The 19,292-nt window shown below is 55.1% G+C and overlaps 6 protein-coding genes across 12 annotated transcripts in view; 2 read left to right on the top strand and 4 right to left on the bottom strand.

The window, feature by feature from the left end:
- PI4KA (phosphatidylinositol 4-kinase alpha) overlaps positions 1 to 1,106 on the top strand; it is a 151,023-nt gene extending 149,917 nt beyond the window's left edge. For all 6 annotated transcript variants that reach the window (XM_034948745.4, XM_034948743.4, XM_034948744.3 and 3 more), the window contains one exon: positions 699 to 1,106. In XM_034948745.4, the coding sequence (XP_034804636.2) occupies positions 699 to 750 (52 nt within the window). In that variant the 3' untranslated portion in view covers positions 751 to 1,106. The remainder of the gene's footprint in view (positions 1 to 698) is intronic.
- Positions 1,107 to 4,275: 3,169 nt separating this feature from the next.
- LOC117977517 (transmembrane protein 191B-like) lies at positions 4,276 to 13,323 on the bottom strand. Its single transcript, XM_055106034.2, has 9 exons — positions 11,848 to 13,323; positions 6,456 to 6,878; positions 6,053 to 6,176; positions 5,868 to 5,918; positions 5,639 to 5,716; positions 5,237 to 5,293; positions 5,010 to 5,128; positions 4,546 to 4,798; positions 4,276 to 4,455 (listed from the first exon to the last, which is right to left on the bottom strand). The coding sequence occupies exons 2-9, from the start codon at positions 6,749 to 6,751 to the stop codon at positions 4,276 to 4,278; spliced, it is 1,158 nt and encodes a 385-aa protein (XP_054962009.2). The 5' UTR covers positions 6,752 to 6,878; positions 11,848 to 13,323.
- LOC129395131 (transmembrane protein 191A) lies at positions 6,838 to 7,579 on the bottom strand. Its single transcript, XM_055105828.2, has one exon. The coding sequence runs from the start codon at positions 7,574 to 7,576 to the stop codon at positions 7,094 to 7,096; it is 483 nt and encodes a 160-aa protein (XP_054961803.1). The 5' UTR covers positions 7,577 to 7,579; the 3' UTR covers positions 6,838 to 7,093.
- Positions 9,677 to 10,307, bottom strand: LOC134730112 (uncharacterized). Its single transcript, XM_063603230.1, is given in 1 exon segment — positions 9,677 to 10,307. A coding segment is annotated over 1 exon segment (567 nt). The 5' UTR covers positions 10,244 to 10,307.
- Positions 13,324 to 13,641: 318 nt separating the features above from the next.
- Positions 13,642 to 19,206, bottom strand: LOC117977474 (putative POM121-like protein 1). 2 transcript variants are annotated; one of them, XR_008622620.2, is made up of 2 exons: positions 16,881 to 19,187; positions 13,642 to 13,975 (listed from the first exon to the last, which is right to left on the bottom strand). XR_008622620.2 is itself a non-coding variant. In XM_055105822.2 (2 exons), the coding sequence occupies exon 1, from the start codon at positions 18,728 to 18,730 to the stop codon at positions 17,357 to 17,359; it is 1,374 nt and encodes a 457-aa protein (XP_054961797.2). In that variant the 5' UTR covers positions 18,731 to 19,206; the 3' UTR covers positions 14,159 to 16,993; positions 17,337 to 17,356. The 2 variants fall into 2 exon arrangements, 1 of the variants encoding a protein (XP_054961797.2); XM_055105822.2 differs by lacking the exon at positions 13,642 to 13,975 and having other exon boundaries at positions 14,159 to 16,993; positions 17,337 to 19,206.
- LOC129393005 (inactive glutathione hydrolase 2-like) overlaps positions 18,885 to 19,292 on the top strand; it is a 66,353-nt gene continuing 65,945 nt past the window's right edge. The window contains exon 1 of the mRNA XM_055105823.2: positions 18,885 to 19,292. The gene's annotated coding sequence lies outside the window, so the exon portion shown is untranslated.

Genomic DNA, 19,292 nt, shown 5'->3' with positions numbered 1-19,292 from the left:
AGTCAGAGGTGGCTTTGAGGGGTCCGGCCTGAACAAAGGGAGGATGGCGATCCCAGCAAGTGAGCCATCCCCGAAGGGGGCAGCACTTAAACATGTGGGGTTGGTAAGGCCCTGAGGGGCATGTGGGAGCCCAAGGCTGTGCCATGGGACAGACCACATCCAGACTAGCAGGAGGGGCCCAGGTGTAGCCATCTGCATGGGGAACTGCCAGAGGAGCGTGAGAGGAAGCTGAGACCTGCCCCCAGGTGGCGCCCGGGTCCGGCACCCTAACAAGGGCACTGTGGAGGCTGGGCACGGAAGGAGCTCTTGCTGATAGGAAGCAGAGAAACCAGGCGGCCAGGACCTCAAGAGGGGCTGGGGCAGGGCCAGAAGGGGCTCTCCAGAGGTGCGAGGAGAGCGTACAGATCCCTTGGAGGCATCTGGCCAGGACGAGCCAAGGGGCCCGAGGCCCATGGGGCAGAGCAGTGGCTCCCACGGATGGAAGCGGTTTGGCTGAGGAGCATGAGGTGGCCTCGGAGTCCCTGGGTTGGAGCAGGAGATGTGGTCACTGGGTGGGGGAGGGCACGCCTGGAACATTTGTACCTTCAGGTGCTGCGCAGCCATAAGGGGCTGATTGGACAGGTAGGGCTCCCTGCGGGGAGGGACCCCAGACCCTGCTGGCTCCTCGAATCTCTCTTCACTCTTCCTTGGCCTTTCAGGAGCCGGACCTACGACATGATCCAGTACTATCAGAATGACATCCCCTACTGAGGAGGGGACCTTCGAGGGCCTCTGCCCCATGTGCCCTCGAAGCTGTCCCACAATCATGGAGCCCTGCGACCTCCCCGCCCTGCCGCCACATGCAGTGGAGGAGAGGCCTGTGGCCCAAAGAACCTGGTAGCGCCTCCTGGGGCAGCACGTGGGTGGCGCAGCCTTGGTAACGCCATGGACTGCAGCGACAATCAGTGGATGGTGCTGTCTATGCACAGGTGTGAGTCCTCTGTTTGCACTGGACATATTCCCTACCTGTTTTATTTCATAGGTACATGAAGTATTGTGTATAAAAAAAGAGATAAGATTTAACCAACATCAACAAAATAAAAACCCAAAATAGTGCTGTGTTGGAATCTGTGAGGTTTTGTGTCAAGTCCTAAGTCCACCTTCAGCCAAAGGGCAGTTCCTGGATTTGCCCCTAGAGAGGGGGGCCCAGTGTTGGCTGCACTCATAGGCTGGGGCCCAGGAGTACGGGTTGTGGCTTAACAAACATGAGATTCCCACAATCTCACCACGGCATAGGTGCACCAAAACACACATTGTGTTTGTCCTGACTGCTGTCTGCCCGCTCCAAAACTGTCTCCCTCAGGGCTGCTGTGGGGGCCTGTCTGTGGCTCTCCGCAGCATCTTCCCACTGCTCTAGTCTTTCCTTCTTGCTTGTTTTCAAGTGCTGTGCTCTGGAACTCCAAAATCTTTGTGTGACTAGACCCAGCAAGCATCTACTCCCACCCACCGAGGCCCTGCATCTGAAGCAGATAGGAATAAAGACCTGAAACAAAAGAGAAACTCCAAAAGATCAGCTAAACAGCAGCAGGTAAGAAGAGAAAATCAGTGATCAGAACAGTGAAATGACCGAAGGAAAGGAAAGCCAACGGGGTGGCTCCTAATCCCAGCACTTCAGCAGGCCAAAGCGGGAGGATTGCTTGAGTCCAGGAGTTCAACACCAGCATAAGCAACATGGGAAGACCCTGTCTCTACAAAAAAATTTAAAATTAGCCACATGGTGGTGCATGCCTGTAGTCCCAGCTACTCAGGAGGGTAAGAAAGATAGGATCACTGGAGCCAAAGAGCAAGACTCCAGTGAGCTATGATGGTACCACTGCACTCCAGCCTGGGTAACAGGGTCAAAAAAAAAAGTTGAATGAAAAGCTCCAGTCAACTTTTTCTTTTTTTTTTTAGACGGAGTCTCACTCTGTCGCCCGGGCTGGAGTGCAGTGGCGTGATCTCTGCTCACTGCAACCTGTCTCCCAGGTTCAAGCAATTCTACCTCAGCCTCCTAAGTAGCTGGGATTTCAGCTGCACACCACCACACCCAGCTAATTAATTTTTGTACTTTTAGAAGAGAAGGGGTTTCGTCATGTTGGCCAGGCTGATCTTGAACTCCTGGCTTCAGGTGATCTGCTCGCCTCGGCGTCCCAAAGTGCTGAGATTGGAGCCACCGTGCCCGGCCCCAGTCAATTTCTAATGGGATTTCCATAGTTGAAAAAAACAAATATTCAGCTTTAGGAAGCACAGTTGAGTCCTGAGCAGTACAAATAAAAATATAGGCTGGGCACAGTGGCTCACATGTGTAATCCCAGCACTTTCAGAGGCTGAGGTGGGTGGATTGCTGGAGTCCAGCAGTTTGAAAACAGCCTGAGCAACATGGCAAGACCCCATCTCTACAAAAAATACAACAATTATCCGGGCATGGTGGCACAAGCCCGTAGTCCCAGCTACTCAGGAAGCTGAGGTGGATCGCTTGAGCCCGGGAGGTGGAGGTTGCAGTGAGCCAAGATCACACCATTGCACTCCACACTGGATGACAGAGTGAGACTGTCTTAATAAAAAATATGAGTCAGCGTATAAAAGGAGTTTTAAAAGATACTAATCCAAAAGAAGGCAGAAAAGGAGAAACATAATAGACTTACCAGCCCAATTTAAAAGTCAGGGATTATAAACATGAATTGAAGAAGTGAGACCCAGTTATGTGCTGATTATAACCAAAGCACTTTACATATGAAGACAGATCTAAGATGAAAATAACAGATGGAAAAAAGACTGGCCATCCATAATCAAAATGTGTATGGGTGTTTATGAAGGGGCATTTCACAATAAGCAACTGACGGCGCTACCAACAAGAAAGTAAACACAGGAGCCCTGAACAAGCCTGTCACTCACCTTGACCTGCTGGGTATTTAGAACACACTCTGTCGGCCTGACACGGTGGCTCATGCCTGTAATCCCAGCACTTTGGGAGGCCAAGCCAGGCGGATCACAATGTCAAGAGATCAAGACCATCCTGGCCAACACAGTGAAACCCTGTCTCTGCTAAAAATACAAAAATTAGCTGGGCATGGTGGCATGCATCTGTAGTCCCAGCTACTCGGGAGGCTGAGGCAGGACAATCACTTGAACCCAGGAGGTGGAGGTTGGAGTGAGCCGAGATTGCACACCACTGTACTCCAGCCTGGCGACAGAGCGAGACTCCGTCTCAAAAAAAAAAATCACTCTGTCAGCAGCAACAATACACTTTGTTCTCAATGTTCATTACAAGCTTTGTGCTGGGCCACAAAACAAGTCTCAGTAAATGAGATAGAATTAAAATCACGCAGAGTGTATTCTCTGTCCACAGTGGAAATTAGGACTCGGTAAGATATCTGGAGAAAATGTTGGCCAGGCACGGTGGCTCATGCCTGTAATCCCAGCACTTTGGGGAGGCCAAGGTGGGCGGATCACGAGGTCAGGAGATCGAGACCATCCTGGCTAACACAGTGAAACTCTGTCTCTACTAAAAATACAAAAAATTAAACGGGCATGATGGCGGGCGCCTGAAGTCCCAGCTACTTGGGAGGCTGAGGCAGGAGAATCGCTGGAACCCGGGAGGCAGAGCTTGCAGTGAGCTGAGATCATGCCACTGCACTCCAGCCTGGGCGCAGAGCAAGACTCCGTCTCAAAAGAAAAAAAAAAAAAAAGTAGCACATGTGATCAGAGGGAAAAGACCTAAGATGCTTTAAGGCGGTTTAGGGGAAGATGACAGCAATGAGCTGAGCTCAAGTAGTAAGAATACCAGAATACAGAGTGTGACTTCCCAAATAATCAAACAGAAGGAAAGGGGAGCATTGAAAAATCAGGATCAACATGTTACAAATGGTAGAAATAAATTCAAATATAGTAGAAATAATTTCAAATCACAATACTTGAAAAAGGCAGCTTGTCAAATTGGCAAAGAAAAAAGTGTCAAATGCTATGTACAAGTTTCTGACAATATGGCAAATTATGTATCCTGAAAAACTAAAAATGCTGTTTACAATACTGGGGAGTGGATCTAAATCCATGAGCTGTAAGAAAGGAAGGAATCTTTGGAGGCTGAAAAGCCAGTCAAGCTCCTACATGACATGGGAGACAGACGACGAACCCACGAGCTTCATCCCTTGAGGAGTTTATTAGGCGACCTTGGTCTACACTCTCAGGAGAGGAGTGCACCAGAAATAAAGCCAGGTGCCCTGGAGTCCACCTGGAGCCAGGCGCGGGGCGCTGCACTTAGGTTGGCAGCAGCCCGTTAGCGCGCAGCTCCAGCAGCGGGGACAGCGTGTAGCGCAGGCGGCGCAGCGTCGTCTCCGAGGTGAGGCTCCAGAGCCACGCGGAGACGGCGCCGGGGTCCAACAGCACCGTCCAGAGCAGCGACAGCCCCAGGAAGAGGAGCGGCAGCGTCAGCAGCGCCTGCAGGGCGAAAGGCGGGCAGGTGGGCGGCGGCTCGGGCGGGCACGTGGGGGACCGCGGCCGCGCCCACCGCCCTGCTCACCTGATGGCCAGCGCGCGAGGACCGCCGAACAGCCGCATCTCCTGCGGGGAGAGAGGGCCGCATCCAGCTACCTCCGCGCCCGCGGCGCCGGCCCGGTTTCCAGGAGGAGGGGGAGGCGGTACCGCGGGGGGGATGGGGAGGGGTGTCCCGCTCCAGCCCACCCCGCCCGGACCCGCGCAGGCGCTCACTCGGTCCGCCCTGGCCATCTCCTCCATGAGCGACTCGGTGCTGTACTGCACTCTGCGAAGCTGCCCGTCACACCTGCGGGGACAGACATGCAGGTGGGAGCCCGGCCCGGCCCCACAGTGCCCCGCCGCGCCCGCAAGCCCAACTCCCTTACAGTTCCCGGCCACTCTGCCAGGCGTCCAGCTCCTCCGCAGCCTCCATCACCTTCACCTGCACCTCCTGGAGCGGGTGAGAGTGCGGACTGAGGCCTCGGGGAGGCGTCCTGGCGGTGGGTTGGGAGACTTACCGCCCCAGGTCTGGGGGAGGAGAGGCGGGAGGCACCTTGGCGTCTGAGTGGGGCCGCACCTGCAGGACTACGGTCTGCTCCTGGAATATGGCCCAGGCCTCCGCTGTCTGCAGCGCGCCCTGGGTGTGGACACCCAGGTTAGACTCGGCGGCGGCGGGGCGACAGGCCCTTCCCCATCCACACTCGAAAGCCTACCCTCCTCCAACAGAACCCGCTTCTGCCCTCACCTGCTGCAGCTTCTCCTCCTGCAAGGCGCATTTGGTCTCCGCCAGCTCCAGTTCATTCTTGAGAAGGACCCAGGGAATGTCAGGAGGTCCGCAGGCCGGCAACCCGCTGCGCCTCCGGGCCCCGCCCCCGGCCCTCAGTACCCGCCCCCAGGCGATCATGACCCCGCCCACGTCCTCAGGACCAGTCGTAAGCAACGCCCCAGCTGGTCATGGCCCCGCCCCCTCCGCGCTCCGCCCGTATCTAGCCCTCAGGGCCCCGCCCCCGGGCGATTATGCCCCGCCCACATCCCCGCCCCGCCCACGCCTTCAGGGCCTGCCTTAAGCCACACCCCCAGGTGGTCACAGCCCCGCTCACGCTGCTGCTCCGCCCCTACTAAAGACCTCAGGGTCCCGCTCAAGCACCTGCAGCGTCACCAATTGGGCTGCGAGTTGCTGCTCCGTGCTCTTCTGGCTCTGCAGTTCCCCTCCGTAGTAGAAGAGCTAGGGGCGGGGCTCGTAAGGGCGGGGTTTACCGGCCTTCTGGAGGAACGGGTGTCGGGGGAGACAGGGACGGGGAGGCAATGAGAGCGAGGGCAAGGGCAGGACTTCCGAGAGGAACCAAGAGACAGGCCCTCCCATCTCCTGCACGTACCTGACTCGACAGCTCCTCCCACTGCTCCTGCAGCTGCCTGCTGTGCTGCTCCTGCGGACAGGGTCCTGGGGCGGTGCCGGCCTCTCCGCCGGTCCTACCTCACCCCACCCCCGGATCCCGCCCCCTTCCGCCCGCCCTGCCCCACCCCACCCTGGGTCCAGCCCCATTCCAGGACTCTTCCTCACCAAGTCCTCCTTGTGGCGCTCCGCCTCCTCCAGTCTTCTGCGCACCCGCTGCGCGCGCTCCCGCGCCGCCTCGCGCACCTCCCCTTGCAGAGGCAGCGCTGCCTGGCTTCGCCTCCGCAGCAGCCTGCAGAGGGAAACTGAGGTTGGCGCTACAAGGCGGACTGGGTCGCTCAGGATCCCGCAGTCGCCAGGAAGGACCAGCCGCAGGCTCATGATTGAGGACTGGGAAGTCCTGGCCGAGTCCCCCACCTGGGTCCGCTGGGTGGATCACCCGTTCCCAAGGGCCTAGAGCAGAGATGCGGGCCCGGGCGGATCAGCCTGGTACTCTGCGAAGCACCTCGCGGCGCTGCCTGCGGGACCGACCCTCGCGCGCCCGCCAGGTAGAGCGGCGTTCCCCGCGCACCTTCGCTCCCGCTCGCTCAGGTCCTGCAGGCGCTGGTTGAGGCTCTCGCTCTCGGCCTCGAGCCCGCGCATCAGCTTCTCTAGCTCCTGCTTCCGCTGGCGACCATCTCGGTTATCCTTCTGCAACTGCAGCAGCAGCTCCTGCGTCGCGGCCATGGCTGTGGAGACCGAGCCTAAATGCCGCCCGCCTCGGGGACCCAGCCTGCGGCTGGCAGGCGTCACAATGGGCGGCAGGGAGCGCCTAGTGGGCTGGATCACAATGGGCGGCAGGGGAAGCCCGAGCGTAGCCCGACACATGCCTCTTCTCACGCCGGCCGGAGGCGGGTCAGGCCGGATCACACTTAGTCCATCACTGATGAAAACTGTGTCAAAGAGCCGTAATTGGATCAATGAAAGGTTAATGAAATACTAATACCAAATGCAGGCAAGTTGAAGATTGGTTCCCCCACACTGCAGATGGCACTTGCAGACTGATCGATCTCTTGTGGAAAAGAACCCATAAATATGTTCGTAGCTTTTGACCCAATTATCCCTCTCCTGGGAAATTTATCCCAGGAAGGAGAAAAAATAATTTAAACCCACTACACACTAAATGGTTCGCTGAAGTGGTTACAGTAGCCACAAAAAAAGGAAACAATTTTAATGATTAAAATGTGCTTGGGTATTATGTGGTATGCCTAGAGCTATGATGATGTCTAATGAAAAAGAATTTGATTTAGCATTTATGCTAAAGTAACTAAGATAAAATACATGAGCAAGATCCGTAAAGGAAACAGGAAGAAGATAAGCTCTTTCATTGCTTGGTGAGACTGTAGGTAAACTCGTCCTTTTAAGTATTATTATTTTAGAGGCAGGTCCTGCTGTCACCAGGCTGGAGTACAGTGGAGCAATCGAGGCTAGCTGCAGCTTCAATCTCCCAGGCTCAAGTGATCCTTCCGCCTTAGCCTCCCAACTTGTCCTTTTAAAATCTGCCTTTATTTGTCCAGTTACAATTATGAACTTGGATGCAAAAATCCAAAATAAATTACTAACAAAATCTAAAGGGAAACAGAAATCCATGGAAACCAAGCAGAGTTTATTCCAGGGATTGTTCAACATCAGAAAATCAGTGTTGTTCACCATATGGACAAACAGGGAAGAACTCCACGATCTCAGTGGCGCACTTCAATAGATGTAGAAAACATGAAGATGAGGGTCACCATCTATTAATAATTTTTTTTTTTTTCTGAGACAGAGTCTCACTCTGTTGCCCAGGCTGGAGTGCAGTGGCACAATCTTGGCTCACTGCAACCTCCGTCTACTGGGTTCAAGCAATTCTCTGCCCCAGCCTCCGGAGTAGCTGGCATTACAGGCACTCGCCACCACACCCAGCTAATTTTTTTGTATTTTTAGTAGAGACAGGGTTTCACCATCTTGGCCAAGCTGGTTTTGAACTCCTGACCTCGTGATCCACCCACCTCGGCCTCCCAAAGTGCTGGGATTACAGGCCTGAGCCACCTCACCTGACCATCTATTGATAATTCTAAAAGCTCTTTCTTACAAAAGGGAGAGATAAAAGCACTCTCTAGTCTGATAAAGGCCACGGTAAATATTATAGTAAGGAGGAAGTATTAATAGTATATGCTTTTTTTTCTTTTTCTTTTTTTAGAGTCAGGGTCCTGCTGTCACCCTGGCTGGAGTGCAGTGGTACGATCAAAGCCAACTGCAGCCGCAAACTTCAGGGCTCAAGCGATCCTCCCGCCTCTCACCCTTTAAGAAGTAGTAGACGGCCGGGCGTGCTTTTAGTCTGGGCGCGGTAGCTCATGCCTGTAATCCAGCACTTTGGGAGGCCGAGGCGGGTGGATCACGAGGTCAGGAGTTCAAGACCAGCTTGGCCAAGATGGTAAAATCCTGTCTCTACTAAAAATACCAAAAAAAAGTTAGCCGGGTATGGTGGTGCTTGCCTGTAGTCCCAGCTACTTGGGAGGCTGAGGCAGGGGAATCGAATGATCTTGGCTCACCGCAACCTCCACCTCCCGGGTTCAAGTGATTCTCCTGTCTCAGCCTCATGAGCAGCTGGGATTACAAGCATGCGCCACCACGCCCAGCTAATTTTGTATTTTTAGTAGAGACGGGGTTTCTCCATGTTGGTCAGGCTGGTCTCGAACTCCCAACCTGAGGTGATCCACCTGCTTTGGCCTCCCAAAGTGCTGGGATTACAGGCGTGAGGCACTGCGCCTGGCCCTACACCCGGCTAATTTTTGTATTTTTAGTAGAGACGGGGTTTCACCATGTTGTCCAGGCTGGTCTCAAATTCCTGGCCTCAAGTGATCTGCCTGCCCCGGCTTCCCAAAGTGCTGGGATTACAGGAGTGAGCCACCATGCCCGGACTAAAAGGTACATTTTTAAAAAAGAGGTGACTTAAGATTTCATAGAAACCAACTTTTTGTAAAACTATGATAAGCCAAATACTTGGACCAGCCCTCCCACTGAGAAGTACCAAAAATGCTGACAAAATAAAAGGATGTTTTCTTAAAGGCATCCAGGGGCTGACAAGACAGTGAGGAGCCGCCAGACACCATCTGGGGAGGCAGAAACCAGAGAGGCGAGCCAAGCCGCTCTTGCCCTGAAAACATCTGCCCCCATCCAGCCACCCCGGGCTTCCAATGAGAACTCTAAGGCTGGTCCCCACCCCACAGAGCAGTGATCATAGGACAGCCCTCACAGGACTTATGGCCCAAATTCACACCAGTGAGAAGATTCCAAAACCTCACAGTTAATGGATTTAGTTTAAATTAGCTTTAGGCTGACAGCGCCCTGAGGTACCTGGCAGAAGGAAGCGTAAACCTAGTTTGGAGGAAGCATCTTTATCCTAGGTCTGAAAAATTCCCACAAAGTCATTTTTCCAGGACAATGAGTAATGCAGTCAAAAGTAACCACACATTCACAGAAACAATGCCCCATGAGCAAGGACAGAAAAGGCCCGCAGCAGGACCAGATCCAGAGACTCAACATCTCAAAGACCTGAGGCAGACCATGAGGCTCCTCCACTTACCTGTACTCATGGAGGGAACCGATGAGCTTGAAAGTATATGTGACGAACAGCAAACGAGAAAAAAAAAAATGACCTTGCAGAAAAACAGGTGTAGACATTCTAGAAATAAACAGCATTCAGCCCAATGGGTTTAACAGGAATAGGAGAATAAAAAGAGAATACCTACACTGAAGATACGTCAGAATAAATTATGCTGAATAAAGAAGAGTGAGAGGCCGGGCGCGTTGGCTCATAGCCAGGGTCGAGGTCACTCTCTCCGTGAGGACTCTAGCACGGCACAGCCCCTCTGCCTCTCTCCTGGTGGTGGCGTTGAAACAGCACCCTCTGCTTTGGTCCTCTACAGGGTGGCAGAGAAGGAGGCAGTCAATAAGATGTCCCTGCACAACCTTGCCACTGTCTTTGGCCCCATGCTACTCTGGCCCTCCGAGAAGGAGAGCAAGCTCCCTGCCAACCCCGGCCAGCCCATCGCCATGACTGACAGCTGGTCCTTGGAGGTCATGTCCCAGGTGTGGGAAGACAGGCTCCAGCCCATGCAACCCCAGCCTGACAGAGGTGGCCTCTGCCTGCCCCACCCCCAGTCCTGCCCATCTTCCAAATTGCATTGTATGTGGTGGTGGCTGAGATTCAGAGACAGGGACTTGCATAGGTTTGCATGGATGGGAATGATAGGGGGAGCCTAGGCCACCTCCTGGTCCTGCTGGTGCACCTTGCTGGGGGCTTAAAACCACCCCAAGTGTTCGGGTGTGGTGGCTCATGCCTGTAATCCCAGCACTTTGGGAGGCCGAGGCAGGACAACTGAACCCAGGTGTTTGAGACCAGTCTGGGCAATGTAGCAAACCCCATCTCTAGAAAAAATACAAAGAAAAATTAGGCAGGCATTGTGGCACACATCTGTAATCCTAGGTATCTGGGAGGCTGACACAGGAGGATTGCTTGAGCCCAGGAGTTAGAGGCTGCAGTGATCCATGATGGAGCCACTGTACTCCAGCCTGGGGGACAGAGCAAGGCCCTGTGCATCTCTAAAATAAATAACCACCCCCCACCCAACAAGTCATGCCTTGTCAGGACCCCACCCCACCCCCGTCTCACTGTAAGGGGTTCATGACACCAGCAGGGGTTTCTAGCACCTGAGGTGGACTTGGGGGCTTGGGCCCCAAAGACCTCCCCACCAGCAGCTGTGAGCCCCGCTCTGAGCCACTCTCCTCTTCCCCACTCCGCGAGGGCAGGTCGAGGTGCTGCTGTACTTCTTGCAGCTGGAGGCCATCCCTGCCCCGGACAGCAAGGGACAGAGCATCCTGTTGTCTAAACCAATGTCTAAAGGTCCCAGTCCATCTCCTGGAGGCGGACAGACGGCCTGGAAACCTCTGGCTAATCAGGCCATCTGTAGAGTGGGAATCAAGATTTTCTGAGGCATCCTTGGACCACCCCCAGGTGTCAGGCCATCTGCCAAGAGACAGCGGCCCAAAGCAGAAGGACAGGTGGCCTGGGCAGATCCCGCCCAGGTCTGAAAGCCCCAGGCTGGCCTCAGACTGTGGTTTTTTCCATGCAGCCACCTGAGGGCGCCCCAAGCCAGTGCATCTCAGAGGCCAGGCCTGGCCCTGGGAGACAGGGTGAAACCAGTGGTTTTTATGAACTTAACTTAGAGTTTAAAAGATTTCTACTCGATCACTTGTCAAGATGCGCCCTCTCTGGGGAGAAGGGAACGTGACCGGATTCCCTCACTGTTGTATCTTGAATAAACGCTGCTGCTTCATCCTGTGGGGGCCGTGGCCCTGTCCCTGTGTGGGTGGGGCCTCTTCCATTTCCCTGACTTAGAAACCACGCTCCACTTAGAACAGGGTTTGAGAGGCTTAGTCAGTACTGGGTAGCGTTTTGACTCCATTCTTGGCTTTCTTCTTTTTCTTTCCAGGATTTTTGTGCAGAAATGGGTCTTTTGTTTCCGTGTTAGTCCTCCTTGGAAGGCAGCTCAGAAGGCCCGTGAAATGTCGGGGGACAGGACCCTCAGGGAGGGAATCCCAGGCTACGCACTTTAGGGTTCGTTCTCCAGGGAGAGCGACCTCGTCCCCCGATCCTGACCGCCCTTCCGGCCCACGCTCTCCTGTTTGGCTTCCACAGGCCTGGACTTCTCTGGCTTCTCTGCCCACACACTCCCTGCCCCCAGTGTCCCTGCCCCTGCCCCAGCACAGGTGACTTCATTTCTGTCCTCTCAGCTCAGTGGACTCGCTCAACTTTTGTATAAGTCTCCACTTGGTGGTAGCAGCTTGCTGATGACTTGTTTTAAAACTTTCATCCTAAATAACCTTTGGATGCTTCAATATTTTTAAGTTTTATACATAGTTTCTAATTTTTTCCTCAACAGATCCAGATACCTAATAAGATGCTGGAATGTAATCCCTGGACAGTCCGTGTCCTGGCAGCATTTGGTCTTCCTCTAAGCGCCTGGCTCCGCTGTTCTCAGGAGTGGGTTCTGAAGTCTCTGGAGAACAGGATACGTGGAGGGTTAGGAAGGGGCCAGGCCTAGAGATGGGAGACTCCCTCCCGGAGCAGGTGGAGGCACAGGACCATTCGCTACCCCATCTGCCGGCACCTGCGGGGGAGCCCAGGCATTCTTTGTAAACCCTCCTGACTACCTGGCTCAAAGAAAACAGAAGCATGGAGGCCGCCAAGTATTTTCAAGAAATAATCCCATGAACATGGCATCACTTTTTTAGAAAGAGGGGCTTGGGGCAGGCAGAGGAGAGAAGGGAGAGCAAACTGAGAGCCAAGTTTCCAGACGGTCCTGCAGGAGGAGAGGATGCAGCTGCCCAGAGGGAAGCAGGATCACATTTAAGGAAGTGTGTGCGGTCCCTGGATGACACCAGCACCCAGTACGCCTCTGTCTGGCAACCGCTCCCAAGGTGGCAGGAGTGGGTGTCCCCTGTGTGTCAGTGGGCAGCTCCTGCTGAGCCCGCAGCTCACTGGGGAGCCTGACAGCGGGGCCATGCACCTGACACTCCTCTCTGCTTGTGGACCTGATGAGGCAGGGAGCAGAAAACAGAGCCACTTGAAGGCTTTCTGTCTGCGTCTTTGTGCAGTGTGGATTTAGTTGTGCTTTTTTCTTGCTGGGAGAGCACAGCCACCATTTACAAGCAGTGTCACCCTCTTGGGTGGTGAGGACAGAACAGGAGCCTCTGCTCTCTGTACCTATCTGGGCCCGGTGGGCTCCCCTGTCCTGGCTTCCATCTCTGTCTCAGTGACCATTCAGCCCTGCACAGGAACACATGTTGCTTAGAAAAGCCAAATCCAGCCTTGTCTCTGCCTCCTCTGGTCTCATGATGTGCATCTGTTACCTTGAAACTGGAAACCAGTCTATCAATGTCTGTGCCAATTTTTTATTCCCTCCCCAACCTCCTTCCCCATACGACTTTTTATTTATGTAGGATGTGTGCTGTCTAATGATGGGATGACCACACTTTTCCATGTTCTAAAAGTGCTCCTCTCCCGCAGGGTCCCAGGGCTGGTGGTTGCTTTGGGTCTACAGCTACGTCTTACCCGCCTCCTGCCTCAAAAGCCTGTGTGGTGGCAAAGCCGGTGTGGGGCTGGGGAACGCAGCGTTCTCCAGGAGGGGGACCTGGCTCTCCTTCTGCAATGCAGGCGAAGGCCTAGATGCCAGTGTGACCTCCCACAAGGCATGGCTTCCAGACTCCCCGACCAGAAGTGATGCTTTTTTGCCTCGGGCCCTGGGTTTGAAGCAGCCTGGCTTTCTCTTGGTAAGTGGCTGGTGTCTTAGCAGCTGCAATCTGAGCTCAGCCACCTACACACCATCATGGCCGACACTTTCATTAAAAAGTTTCCTGAGACGACTTGCATGCATGTTGATTTCATGATCAGCACCGCTGGGAAGAACCCCTGAGCCGGTGGGGTGGGGCTGGAAGCAGCAGGTGCAGTGATGGGGCTGGGTGCCCAGGAGGCCTCAGTGCTCAATCAGGCCAAGGTGGCCAAGCCCAGGCTGCAGGGAAGGCCGGCCTGGGGGGTGTGGGTGAGCACAGGTAGGCACCAGCTGGGCAGTGTTAGGATGCTGGAGCAGCATCCGTAACTCCACTGAGTGGGGTAGTCTGGTTGGGGCAGGGACCGCTGCTGCTTTGGCAGAGAGAGATGATCCCCACTGGGGAGAGGCTGTCTGACTCTGCAGGTGGGACAGGGACAGATGGCCACCAGGGTGACCTGGCTGGTCTTCCTTTGCTACGCTAAGCACTGGGACATGGAGGATTCCCGCCACACACAGCCTGGGCCCGGGTTCTTACCTGTGGCCACCGCTCTGGCACGAGCCCCTCAGTCTTGGGTGGTTTCTGCCTGGTCCGGGATTTGGTGTTGCTGCTGAGTCCAGCCTTTCCACCAGCTCTGCATGGGCCGTGGATGTTGTCAGCTACCTCCCGCCTTGGCTTCAGTAGCTCACCCAGCTTACAGGGGAGCTGCCCTGGGCTGGAGATGGGCATGCACCCTGGGTCCTACTTGAATGAATGCAGCTTGAGGAGACCCGGCCATATCCACTGGGCCACAGGTTACCCTCAGCAATGCCCACATCAGCCTGAGCCTCCCCAGGAGAGCAAGGCTCACACGACAAAGGCTGCCCGTGGCCAATGAGGTGGCTGAGCCCAGCCAGGACCTTTCTCGGACTCCTGGGATGTGGCTCTGCTCGTGAGCTGCCTGGTCAGCTCTCTCGGGGTGAGAGGGGCTTGTCACACGGGCCCCTGCCTGCAGTGTGACCCTTCTCAGCTTCTCTCAGCAGCCCTGCCTGCGGAGTGTCACCGCCACCATGATCATTTCCCTGACACTGCGAGGGTGTGGGGACGTCCTGGGTAGAGACAGGGCCTGTGGCAGCAGCAGGCTCAAGGGCGCCCTGCACTGGTGGGCTGGGGACCTGGTGGAGACCACGCCAAGGGCTGGACAAGGGGACGAGCCTCCACCCTGGCCTCTCCGCAGGCCTCAGCAGCCCCTCCCACAGGCAGAAGGGTTGACACTGGGTTCTGCCCTCACTGCAAGAGCTGCAAGTGCCACGTGCTGTTCTGCCCAATCTGGTGTCTGCAGGTGAGGGAAGGGCTGCCGCTGGCCCGTTTCTGAGTGTTCAGCACCTAAGGGTGACAGCACTGTCTGTCCCTACCCTCCGGGTCCTGTTTGAAAATCAAACCCATGCTCACAGGCCAATTTTTTTTCTTTTAGAGACAGGGTCTCACTTTGTCACCCAAGCTGGAGTGCAGTGGTGCGATTATAGCTCAATGCAGCCTCCAATTCCCGGACCCAAGGGACCTTCCTGCCTCAGCCTGCCAAGTAGCTTGGACTATAGCTGTGTGTTTTCTTATTATTTTGTAGACATGGGGTCTGGCTATGTTGTCCAGGCTATTCTCAAAATTCCCGGCCTCAAGCAATCCTCCTGCCTCGGCCTCTCAAAGGTTGGGATTACAGGTGTGAGGCAAGGCACCCAGCTCAGCCACAGAGCCCTGTTGCATCTCTCTTACTAGGAGCAAGAGCTGACTGCCCCCTCATCCCCATTCCAGAGTGTTGGGGCTGTGTTCAGCCGAGGCCGGGCCACTGGCATGGCCCAGGGAGCGGGATCATTCACTGCTGCCCCAAATCTGAGATCATTCCACCTTGACAAGACTTCCTCATCCAATCCCTTTACTTGACAGCTGGGGAAACCAATGCGCACAGAGCACCCCCAGCTCACTCGGGGTCTCAGAGCTGATCCATGAGCAGAGGCTGAGATCCTGGGATCTTGTCCCCCAGCCTCCCTGCAAGCTTACTCCCTTTCTGCTGGAAGAGATGGGGCCAGACCTCGACCAGCAGCCCTGGCCTGGACATGACTGTGCTCACGCAGGTATTGAGGCCGAGATGCCCCGGCATCATATGTTTTTCTTTCCTTTTTTTTTTTTTTTTTTGAGATGGTGTCTCACTCTGTCACCCAAGCTGGAGTGCAGTGGCATGATATTGGCTCACTGCAACCTCTGCCTCCCGGTTAAAGTGATTCTCCTGCCTCAGCCTTCCAAGTAGCTGGGCCTACAGGCTTGTACCACCACGCCTGACTAATTTTTGTGTTTTTACTAGAGACGGGGTTTCCCCATGTTGGCCAGGCTCGTGTTGAACTCCTGACCTCAGGTGATCCACCTGCCTTGGCCTCCCAAAGTGCTAGGATTACAGGCATGAGCCATGGCATCACTTAAATGTAGTGACAGGCCGGGCTCAGTGGCTCATGCCTGTAATCTCAGTACTTTGAGAGGACGAAGCTGTCAGATCACCTAAGCTCAGGAGTTCGAGACCAGCCTGGCCAACATGGTGAAACCGTGTCTCTACAAAAAAATAGAAAAAAAAATCCCTGCGTGGTGGTGAGTACCTGTAGTCCCAGTTACTCAGGAGGCTGAGGCATGAGAATCGCTTAAACCTTGGAGGCAGCGGCTGCAGTGAGCTGAGATGGCGCCACTGCACTCCAGCCTGGGTGACAGAGCAAGACTTTGTCTCTAAATAATTAAATAAATAAATATGGCCGAACATGGTGCCTTAGGCCTGTAATCCCAACACTTTGGGAGGCTGAGACAGGTGGTTCATGAGGTCAGGAGCCTGAGACCAGCCTGGCCAAGACGGTGAAACACTGTCTCTACTAAAAATACAAAAATTAGCCAGCTGTGGTGGCAGGCACCTGTAATCCCAGCTACTTGGGACACTGAGGCAGGAGAATCGCTTGAAACTGGAAGTCAGAGGTTGCAGTGAGCCGAGACTGCACCACTGCACTCTAGCCTGGGCGATGGAGCAAGACTCCATCTCATATAAATAAATTAATAAACACAGAGCAAGATTCCATCTTAAATAAATAAATAAACTTACACCTGTAATCCTAGCATTTCGGGAGGCTAAGACAGGTCAATCACCTGAGGTCAGGAGTTCGAGACCAGCCTGACCAATATGGCTAAACTCCATCTCTACTAAAAATACAAAAATTAGCTGGGCCTTTTGACGTGTGCCTGTAGTCTCAGCTACTTGGGAGGCTGAGACAGGAGAATTGCTTGAACCCAGGAGGTGGAGGTTGCAGTGAGCCGAGATCTCGGCTGCACTTCAGCCTGGGTGATAGAGTGAGACTGTCTCAAAAGGAATAAATAAAATACAAAATAAAAAAAAATGTAGTAAGATTGCAGAGTCGTGCCACGGAAGCGTGCTGGTCCTATCCATGTAGTGAAGGCTGATTTCATACAGAAATGTCACAAGAACTTTTTTTTTCTTTTCTTTTTTTTTTTTTTGAGACGGAGTCTCGCTCTGTCACCCAGGCTGGAGTGCAGTGGCGCGATCTCAGCTCACTGCAAGCTCTGCCTCCCGGGTTTATGCCGTTCTCCTGCCTCAGCCTCCCGAGTAGCTGGGACTACAGACCTGTGCAGCAGATGCTGGGGGATCCACTAGGCCCAGGCAGTCTTAGGACTTGTGTCTCCCCTGCTGTGCATCCATACTGGGTGCTTTAGAAACGGCAGGCAGACCAGAAGCCCCTGTTGCAAGTGAGGACAAAGTGTGGGAAGGCCGTGAGGGTCTGCAGTCCGAGATGGCCTTGTCCTCAACCTGCAGTGCACTGTTGATGCGCTGGAATGCCGCCTCCTTCTCCCGGTCCAGGTCTTCAGCAGTGACCCAGTACCCCAGCTCTAAGGGAGGTGGCAGCATCAAAGGCTCCCCTCGCCTGCGTGGCAGCAGGGGAAACTTGTGTCTATGGGGCCTAGAGGACTGGGATCTGGGGGAGCCACCCCTGGGGCCGAGTGTCTGCCCTGGTGCTGTATCTGCCGTCTTTTCACACTGGGTGTGACCCGAAGAGACAGCCTGAGGTCCGTCCTCACTCACTGTGTTTGAGGAACTGAGGGTCAGCTGGCAGTGGGATGAGGCTGGCCCCTCTTCCGCTTTCGTCCCGGGAGGCCTCCCGTAGAGCTGCAGGAGCTCGAGATGGCATTTCGTTTGGGGCACGAGCTGGTCCAGGAGGTCTGGGATCTCTGGTTCTGACCTCTGGGCACCTGCTGCAGCTGTGGCTGAGGCCCAGAAATGTGAAGGGCCTCCATCCACTCCAATAGTGACCCCAATGTGCGGTTCAATGTGGAGGGGGGAGGGGCTGCTGCGGCAGCTGCAGGAGCAGAAGTGCCAGGCCTTGTTCTTCTCATGCCCGCATCCATGCTTGCAGCTGGGAAGGGGGCAGGAATCAGTGAGGTGACCTGGGCTGAGTCCTGGGAATGGGAAGAGGTGGCAGGAAGGGGATCTGAGGAGGAGAACAGGGGGCCTGGTGGTCTGTGCTTCTTCCCAGACATGGGAGCTGTAGAGGGGACCTCTGCAGCAGATGCTAAGGGGGCCAGTAGGCCCAGGCAGTCTTGGGACTTGTGTGTCTCCTGCTGTGCATCCATACTGGGTGCTTTAGAAACGGCAGGCAGACCAGAAGCCCCTGTTGCAAGTGAGGACAAAGTGTGGGAAGGCCGTGAGGGTCTGCAGTCCGAGATGGCCTTGTCCTCAACCTGCAGTGCACTGTTGATGCGCTGGAAGGCCGCCTCCTTCTCCCGGTCCAGGTCTTCAGCAGTGACCCGGTACCCCAGCTCTACGGGAGGTGGCAGCATCAAAGGCTCCCCTCGCCTGCGTGGCAGCAGGGGAAACTTGCGTGTACTGGGCCTAGAGGCCTCGGATCTGGAGGAGTCATTCCTGAGGGCGAGTGTCTGCCCTGGTGCTATATCTGCCACCTTTTCACACTGGGTGTGACCTGAAGAGACAGCCTGAGGCCTGTCCTCACTCACTGTCTTTGAGGAACTGAGGGTCAGCTGGCAGTGGGATGAGGCTGGCCCCCTCCTCCGCTTTAGCCCCGGCAAGCCTCCCGTGGAGCTGTAGGAGCTGGAGATGGCATTTCGGTTGGTGCAGGAGCTCGTCCAGGAGGTCTGGGATGTCTGCTTATATCTGATTTCTGACCTCTGGGCATGGAGGTCTGTCTGCAGAGGCCCGGGCCTGGGCACAAAGGGAGAGAGGCCTCCATTGTCCCGCAGGGGCCGAAATGCAGACCATGCATCCCCGGTGACCTCGGGGACCCTTCTCTGATCACCAGGATTCTCTTGGACTCTAGGGTCCTTGTCCTGCTCAGGCATCCCTGCCCCGCTCTCCTTGAGGGCCCTCAACACTATCTTCCCTGGACACAAGTCTGGGGACAGCCGGGTGTTGTGGACCCCAAAGGGGTGACTCCCGGCTCCTGGGCCCCACAGAGAGTCCATGTTCTCAGTGCAGTGGCTGAGCTGGAGGACGCCCTGGAACTCGGAGCACACAGCACTGGTTTGCTGTGGTGCCTGTGCAATCAAATTGAAGGCAGGATCCCAGGAAGGAACGCAGGGCTTGCAGGATCACGGAAAACCTTCTTAGAGTTGTCTTGACACCACTGATGTCAAGTGTCCGGGTGCTTGTAGGATGGCCTGCCACTCAGTCCACGGGCAGGAGCAACGGGGAGATCCCACAAGCAAAGTGAACTGGGGGATGGGCTGAACGGGCTCCAGGCAACTGAGCCCTACTGGCAGGTCCTCGGCCTGGGCCCGAACAGGAAGGAGGGGCACAGAGTGCCCAGGTAACCGCTCCTGGGAGCAGTGGGGAACCGTCGGTTGCTTGAACTCTCGAGAGCTGGGCTCTGAGCGTCCTCGTCCAGCCGCCAACTCGGCCAAAGGCTAAGCCAGCAGTTTCTTCTGTTGCCGGGCAACGCGCCTTTTAAACCTGAGGGAGCGGGCGCGTGAGCACATCATGGCGCCCGAGACAGAGCGAGCTTAACGGATTAATAAGCGCAGCCAG

This window comes from Pan paniscus, chromosome 23 (genome assembly GCF_029289425.2).
Source record: "Pan paniscus chromosome 23, NHGRI_mPanPan1-v2.0_pri, whole genome shotgun sequence".
Lineage (NCBI taxonomy): Eukaryota > Metazoa > Chordata > Mammalia > Primates > Hominidae > Pan > Pan paniscus.
The sequence above is the reverse complement of the archived record's forward strand: the minus strand, read 5'-3'. Positions and strand labels throughout refer to the sequence as shown.

What these genes read in the sequence shown, in the direction of transcription:
- LOC117977517 (XM_055106034.2), bottom strand. Translation starts at nt 6,751, where the DNA reads ATGTGTCGGGCTACGCTCGGGCTTCCCCTGCCGCCCATTGTGATCCAG. An exon ending in GGGAGGAGCTGTCGAGTCAG is followed by an intron (nt 5,717 to 5,867) that starts GTACGTGCAGGA and finishes CCCCGCCCCTAG; the next exon opens with CTCTTCTACTACGGAGGGGA. An exon ending in TCGGCGGTCCTCGCGCGCTG is followed by an intron (nt 4,456 to 4,545) that starts GCCATCAGGTGA and finishes TTCGCCCTGCAG; the next exon opens with GCGCTGCTGACGCTGCCGCT.
- LOC117977474 (XM_055105822.2), bottom strand. Translation starts at nt 18,730, where the DNA reads ATGGACTCTCTGTGGGGCCCAGGAGCCGGGAGTCACCCCTTTGGGGTC.
- LOC129395131 (XM_055105828.2), bottom strand. Translation starts at nt 7,576, where the DNA reads ATGGTGAACAACACTGATTTTCTGATGTTGAACAATCCCTGGAATAAA.